Raw genomic sequence first — 14745 nt, forward strand, 5'->3', positions numbered from 1 at the left:
TTCCATCCTTATCATTCTCCTACCGATATGCCCCATGTCCCTCCTCTGCACGTCCAAACCCTCTCAATCGCACCTCACTCAACTTGTCTTCATAACATTCTACATGCGCTGTCCCTCTAATAAACTCTTTTCTAATCCTGTCCATCGTCGTCACTCCCAACGAAAACCTCAACATCTTCAGCTCTGCTACCTCCAGCTCCACCTTCTGTATTTTACTCAATGCTACTGTCTCTAAACCATACAACATTGCAGTTCTCACCACAGTCCTATAAACAGTAAAACAAATGTTTACTGAATTAAAATGCATTTTTGGTGGAGTTTATTTATGTATATATATATATATATATATATATACATAAATAAACCCACCAAAAATGCATTTTAATTCAGTAAACATTTGTTTTACTGTTTATAGGACTGTGGTGAGACCTGCAATGTTGTATGGTTTAGAGACAGTAGCATTGAGTATCTATATATATATATATATATATATCTGTGTAAAAAAGGATGTCGGAAACGTGTTACCTAATGAATGTATCCAGGCTGAACATGCACCATATAGAACACAAGCAGAGAAAAGATTATGATGATCAGGTGATCAAGAGTGTCTCTGTTCTCAGTCATGTTTACATCACTGAATCCCTCTGTCTTATCCACGTTAACAACAGACTTCTTTTTGCCTTCTGCCTGCTCACTGTGAGCTTCGTAAACTAGTCTACATCTGTGGTGTGTGAGAGTCAGGAAATGACAAGAAACAGGTTAATGGGCTGAAAACGGCGCAGTGAGAAGAAAAAAAATTTACATTTCACCAGATAGATTTAAACTAAAGTAATAAGCCTGTTTTAAAAATGTATAAAGTAGAAAGTACAGATATTTGTGTAAAAATGTAATGAGTAAAAGTAAAACGTTGTCTGAAAAATAAATAGTGAAGTAAAATACTGATACCAGAAAAATCTACTTAAGTACAGTAACAAACTATTTGTACTTCATTACTTCCCATCTCTGCACAACACTACGGAGACCGAGGCGTGTCCTGGGAGACACATAGAACCTAGATTATCATGGCAGAGGTAGAGCAGAACAGGAAAAAAAAACATCTGGTTTTATTTAATCTTTTTTTCCACTGCAAAGACCTGTTTGTGAAAGGGCCATGCGTTAGAAGTCAGAAGGCACTTAAGGACATTTATGATTTAATGTCTGTCTGACAAAGAAAAAAAAGCAAACTATCTGTACCATATTGAATTGCATAGCATCATCTTTTTCCCATTGCATCATACTGCATTGAATCAAATTGTGTTGAATTAAGTCAGAATCGGATCTTCATTGCTATAGAGTAAATCGTATTGCATCGAATTGGTAGCTGCTTTATATGTACCTTTAATGTATCATATCTGTGGCTATGCCTCGAGATGCGTGTTGCATATGCCTCAGTTATGGACTCCCTGTGTCATTCAGTGACCCTTTTCGTATTTACATAATTACACCGCTAGATGTCGCCAGTGATACTTTTGAATTCAATGCAATTCAGTTTTATACGAATTGAGTATACGACTTATTTACAATGGGTTGTCTCAAAGCAGCTTTACAAAGATCAAGAAGTTATAAAGTTGAAATATATATAGTTAGTGCCTATAAATTTGTTCCTTATATGTTTATTCTTAATGAGCAAGCCAGCAGCGACAGTAGCAAGGAAAAACTCCCTGAGACGGAATCAGGAAGAAAACTTGACAGGAACCAGACTTAAAAGGAAATACATCCTCATTTGTCCATTCCATCAATGTCCATCCATGTCAATTCATTACAGTTTAATCATTCCATCATACTGTTCAGTGATGGGCACTCAAATGCAGAACTGTTCATGTAAACTGTGGTCATAAGCCACTGTAGCAGACTGTTGATATTAATTACAGGCCAAAATCCAGCCTTTTAGACTTTGTTAGACTTTTTAGATATTATAAGTAAATCATTCATTCATTTATTCAAATATTGACTTAAGAACTTTCCAAATTCTAGTATTATGATTTATTTAAACTGGCACATGCAGATTAAAGAGTGAGGTCTTCTGAATTCTTTTTTTGAAGATAGACATTTCAGTTTTGAGAAAATGGTAACGAATAAGGAAACGAGTGTAAAGGGAAAGAAAACAATTACATATGTGTCAAGTGCTAAAATAATAATAATAATAAAAAAGCATTAAAGTTGTCTTAGTGCAACACTATTTTCAAATGCAAAGAGGTGGTGAATTTAACAAATTGAAGAGTTCATTGTTTTAGGTACAGGAACTGGTTACGTTATACAACAAAGTTTTTACTCTGTGATTTCTTATAGATTAACAGGAAGGACATAAAAAACTAAACTAAGCTAAAAAGAAACTCAACATAAAAATCAAATTTACATACAATGTTACTGTAGTGCAAATGGAGTGTAAACATGAAAGATGTGCAAAGTCTTGCAGAGGTAGATTCTAGAGGTCAAGAGTTCTTGTCGTTATTCACATTCATAAAGGGGGTTAGTGGCAAATGTAGTTTGTAGTCTATGATGATATTTGAATTGTGGGTGTGTGTTGACAAGTGTAATCATAGCTAAGCTAAAACCAATGAGTTTCTTGTTAATTTTACTAGTTCTTTCACCTTCCATGAGCACAACAACTACCAGTTCATTTAGAATCAGAATGTCTACCACACTTGGTAAGAAAAACATCCAAACAGTGATTATGCTCCTTCTCACCTGCACTCTAAGGCAGTTTTAAAAAGCAGGAACCAGCTTCCAAAGCAGTCACATCTTTGACACAAGCAAGACTTAAATAAATAAATGAAAGTGTCCAGTTAAAACTCAGTAAATTAGTTCAATAAACCATTTACAAACTAAATATCACTATTATTCCTTTTAGGACTTGTCTCAAAGTGTTATATTTATTTCATACCACTGCAATTTTCTAATGATTATGATATAACTCAGTTAAAGAATGATACTTTATACTTTTTTTTATTAATTTAACTATACACTGTTTTCAAGAAAGCAAGTTTCTGTGATGTCTTATGTTGCAGCAGCTTTAAGTTGAAAGTAGAAAAAAAAACAAAAAAACAAAACAGTATTAGCTTTTTACTAAGGAACAATTCAAAGCCATTCATCCTGAAGACTTTTCCATATCTGAAAACTTAGTTACGGATTGACCTCTGGCTGACTTTTGCCCTCTGTATGATAAACTTTTAATTTATATGTTTAAAGAAAAAGCTATTAAATCATAATTGAAATGTTATTTATTTAAAATTAGATCAATTTAAATTTCATGTTAGATGTCTGTTACAATTTTTAGAACTTCATCAAGCAGAAATCTCTCAAGATATCTCAAGAAATGCTTCTAATAAGAACTCACAACTCTGGAAAAGAAGATGTCTTGCTTAAGACATCACGAAGCAACAGTTTTTTGGCAGAATCACCTGAAATCCATCAAAGATAGTTCACTAAGCATGGCGTGATAAAAGAGAAAGACAAAACAGAGGTTTACTACAGAGGTGGCAGCTTAGTGGGTAAGGCATTGGGCTTTTGTAAGGTTGTGAGTTCAAATCTGAGCCACACTAAGCTGCTAAGCCATTCCTGGGCCCCTAAACAAGGCCCTTCACCCCAAAGCTACTCAGTTGTATGAATGAGATGAATGTAAGTCGCTCTGGAAAAGGGCACCTGCCAAATGCTATAAATATAAATGCATCTATCTATCTATCTATCTATCTATCTATCTATCTATCTATCTATCTATCTATCTATCTATCTATCTATCTATCTACAGTAAATATTAACTAAATCGCAATACAGTTGCGCAGCCAGCCGCAATGTATGCGTTTCTTTAACGCAGTTTTGTTTGACACAAACGCACTCGAGATTGACGTCAGGGGGAATTTTTCAGGATGCGGTTGTAAACAAGGAAGTGAGTAGTGAGTCTCGCCTTTCAATGTGTGTGCTACAGTGTTTGTCTCGTCTTTTAATGTATTTATTACAATTAAACTATATTTTTTCTGATTTTCCTCTGAATGATAAATCATTATCTTGTAATTCGATTACAGAATGGATCGCAGGCATAAAGAGATCCTTCGGCGGAAGAGAGTAGAGCTTGTGTTGAATTTAGACCCTGCAGATGTCTACGATGGTCTTTTGTCAAGGGGAATCTTCACTAACGATATGATCGATGAAATAAAGGTATGAAGACATGAAACTTTTTTTAACATACACTTCTGGATAGACAAAGATTGGTAGACACCTGATAAAAATTTTTTTTAACATATATAGTTTATGTTTGGTGTTATAATATCCTTCACTCTTCTGGGAAGATGTTCCACTAGATTTTGGAGTGGGCCTTATAGAACAGAAGTTTCTCTTTCAGCCATTCAAAGTCCAGTTATTTAGTTTTTTTTTTTTTAATCTAGTTTGTTGCATAAAAACAAAAGAAACATGCACGTGTCCCCATGAACAATATTCATATTCATAATGTATCTGACAACAATACAATGGTGTAATGAGGTGAAGACCTCAGAGCAGCTTAAAACAGACACTGCACATATCAAGAAGTCTTCAACTCAATCATAGAACCCTCCACCTCCAAAAAGAAAAAAAGCATCTGGGATTCATAAATGAACTCAGAATTATGTGCACAGTTTTAGTGCATTTTGCTTGTGATTTAATATTTATTTATTTATCCATTCATTCAGAGCTCTGGACAAAGACGTGATCAAGCCAGGCAGCTGGTGAAGGATCTAGAGACACGAGGAAGTCGGGCTTTTCCAGCCTTTCTGGAGTGTCTTCATGAAACTGGACAACACGGACTAGCTGAGCTGCTGGAGACTGGAGATTCTGCTCCTGTGCCTGTTCCTCTCCCCGTGCAGCCGACTGTAATCCCCCTCTCTGTCCGTAAGTGTGTTTCATGGAACGATAATTCTTCTGAAAGGAAGGTGTTGCAGTACAACCACATTATTCACATGCAATAAAAGTGCCTTATTTTATGAGTCATGTGTCACAATTCAGCAGAGAATCGTGTAGATTTAAAATTGCCAGAAATACGTGTTGCTCCGGAGAAGCTGATTCCACTGAAACCGACGCCGCTGCCTATCGCTCGTAAGTAAACACAAGAGCTTTGATGTATGTGCCGCTTGCAAGTCAGTTAGTGAAGATGAGCATCTTATCTATGATCTCCACAGCTAATAAAAATGAAACTGAAATATCTAGAACATCAAGGACCAGGAAAGATAGCATACAGGTAATAACATAATAAAATATCTATCTATCTATCTATCTATCTATCTATCTATCTATCTATCTATCTATCTCTAGCCCTATTGCTCTCTTTCTCTCTCTTTCTCATATTTGAGAGTGGAGATTTGTTCTTCGTTACATCTGTCTATCAATCGCTTTATACTTTATTCTCTTTGTCCGCCTTTCTCTATCTGTCTCTTTCGTTATTCTCTTTCATTTCTTTATCTATCTCCAACTTTGTATTTCTCCCTCTCCTATCTATCTGTCTGTATTCCTGTCTTTGTGTCTATATATCACTCAAATGAATGCATCTATGTCGCTCTATCAGTCTCTAATATTCTCCTTTCTTTAATGCATTCAGAGCTATAAGATGGAAGCCAGTCCATCTGGGATCTGTTTGCTCATCAACAACGTGGAATTTGACTCTGCCTCAGAGCTAAAGAACCGCAAGGGGTCTGACATCGACAGCGAAAAGCTGGAGCAACGATTCAGAGCGCTCAACTTTAGTGTAATTGTTAAAAGGAATTTAAAATATAAAGTAAGTACGTGTGCATTAGTCACTTGAAATAAGAGAAGAATATATGTGAGGTAAAGTTTCTATAAAAAATTCTGTCAATTTGATAAAAGGCCTGTGCTTCTTCTCACTAGCAAATACGCCATGAGCTGTCCGTGCTAGCTAAAATGGATCATTCTGAGTATGACTGCTGTGTGGTTATCATCTTATCACATGGCACTGAGGTAAGGATGATCAAATGGATATTAAAATTGCACAAGTAATTGCACAAGTTCTCACCCCCACCTACTGTAAAAAATAACATTTTATGCCTGCTAATAAAATAAAGTTTATTGTTCTATGTTGCCCTCTAGTGGAATGACGTAGACTAGCACTTTTTCCTCAAATCTTTCAATTTAATTATGGTCTACTAGTTATTTTTAGTAAAGTATATACTTATATAGTAGGTCTTATTAATTCCTTCAATAATAAAGACAATTACATGTTTTTTTTTCCTGAGATCCAAGTCAATTGGCTTTACGGTTTTGGTTTATTTGTTTATTTGTGATCTCTTTTTGATTCTGGTCCTCTGAAAGACTCTCAGCTTCACTAGAAAACAGTGTATTTGTGTATATGAAATTCGCATGTGTGAATAGTCTGCTACCAGTAATCTTAAAAAACACATTCTTTTTTTATTTAACTAAAAGTCGCCAGTTTAAAAACACAAATATCTTCAACTCATTTTTTTTGTGTAGGCCATCAGCCCACAGTGAGGCAATATTAAAATCATTGACTCATAAAAAATACTAAATAAATGAAAATATAAGATTATATAACCTCTAATTAGAACAATAAAAGGATCTACATTTTATCTTTTATTTTGATCAGATTTACGCAACTATATTTTTCAGTTCAAATGGAATTTAACTCGGCCAAAAAAAGTGAACAAGCCCAGAATCGATCCTGGTTCAAGTTCAAGTGTTTGTGCCAAGAGTGCAAACTTACTAAGGCATTTCTATTTCCATGTTCAGGCCAGTCACAATCGCTTTCCTGGAGCAGTCCATGGTGTGGATGGTCCCTCTGTCCCAGTACAGATCATCACTAACTACCTCAATGGGCAGAACTGTCCCTCTCTGCAGGGCAAACCCAAACTCTTCTTCATCCAGGCTTGTGGAGGAGGTGAGTGCATAAATCCTGAGTCCAAATGTTGCAGTAGTTATTTTGCAAAACAGACCCATGGTTATGAAACGAGCTCCTCTGGCCAAATAAAGGCAGTTGTTCTCAAACCAAAACCACTGATTTCTAGCTAATCGAAAGCACCATTATGACATGACTCTCTTCTTATTTTCTTTATGTATCGACACTCTATGGGCAAACGTTTGTGGACAGCTGACTATAAGATTCTGATGTGTTTTGTGATCATCCTTTTAACGATTTAGTCTCCATTTGCTGTTATAATTTGGGAAGATTTAGATTTTGTAGAGATTTGAGTCATTCACAAGTGTGTGAGTACTAGTACAGGTACTGATGTAGCGTGAGGAGGCCTGGGGTGAAATCAGTGTTTCACCCAAAGGTGTTCATTCGGCTCAGCTCTGTAGAAGGCCACTTAAGATAGATCTCCCCCCCAACATATGCGCAGGTAGTCCCGACACGATGGAGATCCCCAATGACCCTCGAAGCGCTCTGTTTCTGTGTGTGGAGTCCGAGAAAAAAGAGTAAAACTCTCTATTTTACAAGGCAGGAGATGTATACATTCTGGCAGGACACCATATCTTCATGGAGTTTGCCTCCTGCACAGTGGTATTGTCATGCTGGAACAAGTTTGCGTCTCTTAGTTCGAATGAAGGGAAAATGTAATGCTACCAGATCCAAAGATCCAAGTAATTTGGGGGGAAAGATCAGAGTGGATCAAACTGGAAAAGTCAGGTGTCCCAATACTTTTGTCCGAATATTGTAGCTTGTGCAACCAGTAAGATTTTGCTAGATGGCATCGTTTAGTCAAGTCAAGTCAAATCAATAGCGCTTTTTATAACAGACATTGTCTCAAAGCAGCTTTACAGAAATCAACAGTTTAGATGAATGGTGTGCATTTATCCCTGATGAGCAGCCGTGGCGACTGTGGCAAGGAAAAACTCCCTTAGATGTTATGAGGAAGAAACCTTGAGAGGAACCAGACTCAAAAGGGGAACCCATCCTCATTTGGGTGACATCAAGAGTTTGATCATAAATCTTTCAACAATACAGAACACTGGAGAGTGAGAACTAACATGAGCACTGGAGTATAAGATTATAAGTAATGTTCTTTCTGCAGTCTTAAACAGTCTATATGGTTATAAAACTAGGAGCTACTAAGCTCAACATTTGTGATCATTACAGATCCAACACCAGCTTCTCCATGCCAGAGCCTTTAAACACTCCAGGAGGTCCAATGTCAAAACTCCACACATGTAGTGGGATCCAATTGGCACTGGTATGTCTCTAGATGATAGGGGATGTTAGTAAGTTTTGACGTTGCTTTGCCTTCATTGACGTTACCAGGTTGGAGTGACTCAATTTCACAAACTCTAATAGAGGTCTACTATAGCAGCAGTTACATCATCAGTAAATAAAAAAGCAACCAGTTTCATTGGCAGCCATATATACCAATATCATACTTTATAATGAGGTGGTATGCTTTGGATCATGACCAGTTCCTTCCCTTCTCCATTCTCTTTCTATCTGGTACAACTTTACTCTTGTTTTTTTCTATACATTAGATGATTCACAGAAAAGTATGCACATCTAAAATTTGCATACTGTTTTTAAGACTACCGAGTGGTTTGGGTGTAAAACCGGTGAAGTCATCTTGTAATAGTAGACTTAGACACTGATTTCACCTACCTTCTGGAGGCTGTTCTTGATTTGGTCAACCATAGTCGTTTTCTGTAATCTTTCTCGCATTTTGCTCATCCTGATCTCACCAGTACATACTTTAATTTAAAGTGTGTACCAGTTTGATTTCGTACTTCAAATTTAATCCGGTAGACACTTAAAAGTTTGCCAATATTCAAATAGTTATGTAACTGACCAGTACCATTACTAGGCATTGTCAAACTAGGCGGTCGCATAGGGCTCAACCAGCTTGGGGGCGCCAGTGAGCGCTGCTGCCTTGCCGCTGCTGTCACCCATTTAAATTATTTACCTGTTTTTCTTCTAAAGTTTAACAGGCAGTATATGATTAAATATTAGAATTCAATGATTATTAAAAGTGTTTAATCTTATGGAAGGTTGCGAATTTTATTGGTGTGGCAGTGGAGCATTGTGGGTGGAAGGGCAGAGCCATTGGGGGTTACAGTGGAAATCTTTCCTAGGGTGCCAAAAAGCCTAGAAACAGCCCTGTACCTGACTATATACTGTATGTTTTGAAGAGTCTTTGGTGTTGTTATTAATGCATGGATCTGGTTCAGGTTTCTTTGGTTTTTTTTTTATCTGTGTGTGGTGTGTACAGGTGAGAAAGACACAGGCTTTGAAGTCTCTCCTGATGAGGTCCAGTGCACAGAAGTAAGACTTGATGAGCAGGTAGATGCCATCCCCACATCCTCTAGCAGTGACTCACTAAGCATGTCTGATGAGCCAGACGCTCGGACCACCCTTCCCACACCCAGCGACATCCTGGTGTCCTACTCAACCTTTCCAGGTGTGTTTGTGTATCTTTTTTCCTTTTGTAATACGTCCTTTTATATAAGTCCTTTTCCCATTATATGTTATGTAGCAACACGACACAAGAAAGTATTCAAACAAAGCACAATAAGATCTTTATAACCCTTATGATCTTTTCAGGTCAAAGAAAATAAAAATGAATTCTTGCATTACAGAAGCTGATTCTTGTAATGAAATCATGCTTCACTCTGTTTCGCAAACGGAAAGAAAAAAATCAACATGTTGATTACTGCACAGGGTTTTGTTTATATTGTTAGTCAGGTCAGTTTACTTCCATGTCACGTGACCTTCAGTTTTTAACTAAATACATTTTAGGAACTTGAAGTATTTTGTGTGTGTTTATTGAATTACTTCAGCAGTAACAAATGGAAACAACTTTAACAACCTTCAATCTTTTAGTCAAGTTTAGCCAAATAAATATTTACACAAATTTAAAGATATAGTAATAATTAGTTTATTTTTAAAAGAAGTGGTATGCTTTCTTTCTCTCTGTATATGTGTGTGTGTGTGTGTGTGTGTGTGTGTGTGTGTGTGTATATATATATATATATATATATATATATATATATATATATATATATATATATATATATATATATATATATATATATAAAATATATAAAATATAATATAGGGCTGTCAATCGATTAAAATATTTAATTGCAACTTAATTGCACATTTGTATTTGTTCTAATTGTACCTTTAATTTATACTAATATAATAATTCAAGTTTTTAATACTCTAATCAAATATGGATGCTTTATGCAAATATATGTTTATTATCAGTAAAACCAAACTCAACATAAAGCATAAAGACAAAATATTCTTGTAAATGCTTTAAATAATTATGGTGTTTTAAATTAAGGAAATCATCCGGACACTAAATGGAACTTTTGTCATGTTTCCACACGGACGCTTTTGATTGCCGGTTTTGTACATAATGACGTTTTTTCGGTCTTGGGAATAGGCATATAAGTCTCTGATCCAGCTGCAGAACACAATTTTCCATTCACATGAACTAGGGAACCCAAAAGTGTTCCAGCAATACCCCTGTGCACAAAGCCAGCTCCATGAAGATAGGGTTTACCTGGTTTGGCGGTGAAGGAGAGGCCTTGGAATGATTTAGAACAGTGACTGCACAAATGAGCACAACGGCGCTCAAGCACTCTAGAATTTAGTGGAATATTTTTCTAGATGAGTGGAGGATATTATAACTGCAAACAGGGATAAATAGGTAAATGGGGTGTTCAAAAAGGACATACAAAACTTGGTCAGGTGTCCACAAAACTTTGTCTATATAGTGAATGTGTTTATGTTGAAATATAGATTTTTTAAAATGTTTTCTGTAGTTTTTGTTTTGTTTAATCTTTCAGGTTGTTAATAGGTTTTTTTGTCCTGGTTTATACTGTATGGTAAAGCCAAAGTTACATTTCCACTCATTGGACAATAAATCGAAAACTAACTAATATTTCTGAAGAGTTTCTAAAATAATTTCTGTGCCCAGGATACGTATCTTGGAGGGACACAAACAAAGGCTCGTGGTATGTGGAGACTCTGGATAGCATCCTGGAGACGAATGCTGCCACCGATGACCTTGCCACCATGTTAATAATGGTAATTTTATGATTGATGAAATGCATTTTCTGTCTGTTTCTGTCATAATCTGATTTCCGTCCCGACATTAACAATGTCAGCTAAGCTGAAATTGGGAAATTTCTCCGTCAAGATTTCACAGGCTTCATATTTCTCGGCTATTCCGAGTTCTACTTGTTTTGCAGAATATCGCAAAAACAGTATGTTTGAAAATGAACAACCATTTTAGGTAGATTTGTTATTGCAATTCAGAAAGTACCCTGTAGGATGCCTGTATGTATTAATAGTATACTAGATGTCTAACTATATACTTTATATACACTATACTGTACATGTAATGGTGCAATATGAATGGTTTTATTTTCCAATACAATAGAAAGCGATACTAGTGTCTTGCCACTGATACTGACTCATCTTTTTTTACTAAGAAAGGGGAATTTGAAGCTGTACAGCGAAAAAGGATATGCATAATTGTATGAAGGGGGGAAAAGTCATGACTTTAGAGTTTTAATGGCAAGAGGTATGAAGAAAAAAGGCAGGAAAATGTAGTATATGTCTTGCAATATGCAAGAAATTTCTCATTTTTACAAAGAAAAGCTTTTTTTTTCCCCTGACAAAATGGCTTTTTGTCTTATTTCTTTTTTCAAAAAGACATAAGATCTGTATGTGTAAGTCTGAGAAAAAATTGCTAATAACGTAAAAATATGTCAAATGTTGTAGTTTCAGTATTTTTTATATAAACGACGGTTTGGATTACGATGATTGAAAATGCGCAATTTCTTCTGTATGCTATCTATGAATTTTAGCAGCACAAATGTATTTATTTGATAGATTGCATATTTGATTTATATGGATTGCATGAGACCGAAACAGGATTCACACTTTTACTGTACTGTACAAGTGTTCGTTTCTTAGATGTTCATCACTTTTTCAGAAATTGTAATCCTGTGTTTTGCTCTGTCACTAATTAAGGGTCCACAAAAATCACCTTTGACCTGTTTTAGAGAACTAGTTGATTATTGGTTGATCTGATGCCGTTCACTCGCCTTCATTAGTGACATTCATCAATTCAAGAAACATTTACCAGTAAAAGTTGAATAGAAACTTGAGCTTACCAGATTCTGAGAACTGGTTTAACTATTTTGCATTCAATGACTTATGCAATGAACTGATGTTAAGATGTTTTGAGGGTTGAGACTATTCAGGTGAAACCAGTATAACGTATTAATGATCAACATGACATAAACGACTGATAATGTAGGAAACGGCGGACACTTGTACACAACCGATTGCACAAAATGATTGCTTTCGCAATTCGATCAAATCAACGAAAAATTGTTTTTTTTTGATGTGCACAAGTGACTAAATGACGTAAAGGTTGAGCAAGGAGTTTTGAGAATTTTATTTCTGATCTGAGAAACGCTCCACAGCGACTGAGTAAAACTGTAATACAACCACCCACATTCTACCTATGTGGGTTTTCTTTTTTATTTCACCTATCAATATCTTTATTATTTATTGACTGATTTTTCAGCAATACTACACTTGATTAGTGTCAAACAAATTATTAAAAAAATGATATTTTTTTCCTCATAATGATAGAAGGATATACACACACAAAAAACTTTGAAGTTGTTCTTAAATACTACTTGTGGTTAAAAAAAGTAATACATGATTTGGGTCACAGGATAGTCTCCTCAGAAGTTGTCTGCATTTACCTGAATCCCAAATGGTTTCCAGTTTGTACAGACAGTAGTATCATCAACTTAAGGTGGAGAAAACATTGATCATATGGTGCAATTTCTGTATGTAGGAAGTGAGACGGCAAACATGAAGTTTCCGAATATTCAGTTGAGTAAAGAATGACAGTGTATTTATTCGATTCAAGCTGAACCTAGTTTTATATCATGACTGTTCACTCACTTTCTCTCAGGCACTCCCTCTAAACTGCCTGTTCTCTTTGTGCAGGTGAATAACGAGGTCTCTCAAATATCCGCCAAAGGCCTGTACAAACAGATGCCTGGATCTTTCAACTTTCTTCGGAAGCTGTTCTACTTTCACACGCTGAAGACTTAATTCATTTTGTCGATGTGCTTAAAAATGAAATGTATTTATAATGTAATGTACGGATCATGAAAAAACGGTTGTTACAACAAAAAATCTCTGCTTTAAAACCAGACTGAATTTCAATTGAAATCAGAAACTGCAATTGAACATGTATAAGTGTATATGTTCACCATGCTTGGATACAGACCCGAGTTGATTTTTTATTAGTGTTTTTAGATTTTGCATTGCATTTCTTACTAAATTTTGAAAGTAAGACCACAAAGAAAGGTACTAAAATAAAAAACTTTGATTCTGAAAACAAATACGAACTGTTAGTGTTTTTCTTTTTTTTTTTTCAGCTTTTTCTTTGTTCATGGGTTGTGAGGAGGTGGTTGATTTTCACACATTTTTACACAGCTTCTCAGCACAAAAGGCTGGCATTGCTCATCTTTGTCATTTACTGACAAAAAAAAAAGAAGGATTAAGTAATAACTGATGTATGTAGCTAGATTAGATAAACACGTGCCATTACTCTGTATTCTCTGAAGCATTGATTGTTGTGTCCGATAAACAATTCATGACCAGTTAATAAACGTAATGGTCACACGTAGGTTCATATTTGTATATTGTTCCATTTTCAATCATTATTTTTTAGTTATCACTATTTTAAAACAGTTTTTAAATGTCCTTAACAGTTTTGTTTGAGTTTGTTCGGACCTGTTAAATGTGTTAAACAGGTTTCCTTGGCTTTTGCATTGATGTTTCCTGTTCTTTTCACACTCATAGCAGTTTTACACTGCATAAGTGTCATTGCTAATGTCTCTTTCTCTTTCTTTCTCTCTTTCTCATACTCTTATTCTATCTCACTCTTTATAGGCTTGTAGAACGTCGAAATTTTATAAACTGAATTGTCAGTTTTTTGAGCTATTGAAATATTTCAGGGAAAGTGTTAAAATTGACTTCTTTTTTTTGTTACATCATTCATTACTATTGGAAGCTCTTTATCTTCCGCAGCTGATGACTGCGGTATTGAGCGCTGACAGAATTGTTGTATTTTTGTACATTATCTATATAAAGGCTAGGCTTAGGGTACCTCCATCATTATTTTTAACTTCTGCATTTTTACTCTTTACACAGACAGCACTTTTATACTTCCACGTCTACAAGTCAGTCTGTATTGAGCATGAATTTGTCTGGTTTCTTGTTTACATCTTTCCAGACCATAAAAGGCCTGCATTTGACAACTTAACATGAAAGAATCACACTGACAACTTTTAGCCTCTGTTGTTAAAAACAAACCAATCTAAACCTAATCCAAATATAGAGTTCAATGAAAACTCTTGACCAAATCCTGTCACATGTCTTTACTTCTAAAATCTTTTGCTGAAATGCTACCATTGACACAGCCAAGTTCTCACTTTGATTTCCTTTATCTATACCTCATCAACCTAATAAATGTTGCAGCCTTATTGCACATGCTCTGTTTTTGTAAAGTGTAAAAGAAAAAAAATTTCAATGAAAAGACTCCCCCAAATGTCAGTATTTATTTGAAATTCTAATAAAGTGTGCAGGCAGGATTGTGCATGTTGTTGCATTAATCCATGTGCACGTGGCCATAGGCTACAGAATGCCATCATTAGCTTAAAAGTTCCTTTAAAAAATCTGTGCAT

At 35.5% G+C, this 14745-nt stretch overlaps 1 protein-coding gene across 4 annotated transcripts; it reads left to right on the plus strand.

Annotated features, from left to right (window-relative positions):
• The first annotated feature begins 3856 nt into the window (after positions 1–3856).
• On the plus strand, positions 3857–13398 carry casp9 (caspase 9, apoptosis-related cysteine peptidase). Of its 4 annotated transcripts, none has more exons than XM_046870084.1 (11): positions 3857–3925; positions 4062–4194; positions 4704–4902; positions 5017–5106; positions 5190–5248; positions 5606–5782; positions 5893–5982; positions 6769–6916; positions 9225–9413; positions 10941–11050; positions 12998–13398. In XM_046870084.1, the coding sequence occupies exons 2-11, from the start codon at positions 4063–4065 to the stop codon at positions 13103–13105; spliced, it is 1302 nt and encodes a 433-aa protein (XP_046726040.1). In that variant the 5' UTR covers positions 3857–3925; position 4062; the 3' UTR covers positions 13106–13398. The 4 variants fall into 4 exon arrangements, with proteins under 4 accessions (XP_046726040.1, XP_046726039.1, XP_046726042.1 ...); XM_046870083.1 differs by having other exon boundaries at positions 3911–3951; XM_046870086.1 differs by having other exon boundaries at positions 3911–3951; positions 5020–5106.
• Positions 13399–14745: the final 1347 nt, after the last annotated feature.

Source organism: Silurus meridionalis, chromosome 16 (assembly GCF_014805685.1).
Source record: "Silurus meridionalis isolate SWU-2019-XX chromosome 16, ASM1480568v1, whole genome shotgun sequence".
NCBI lineage: Eukaryota > Metazoa > Chordata > Actinopteri > Siluriformes > Siluridae > Silurus > Silurus meridionalis.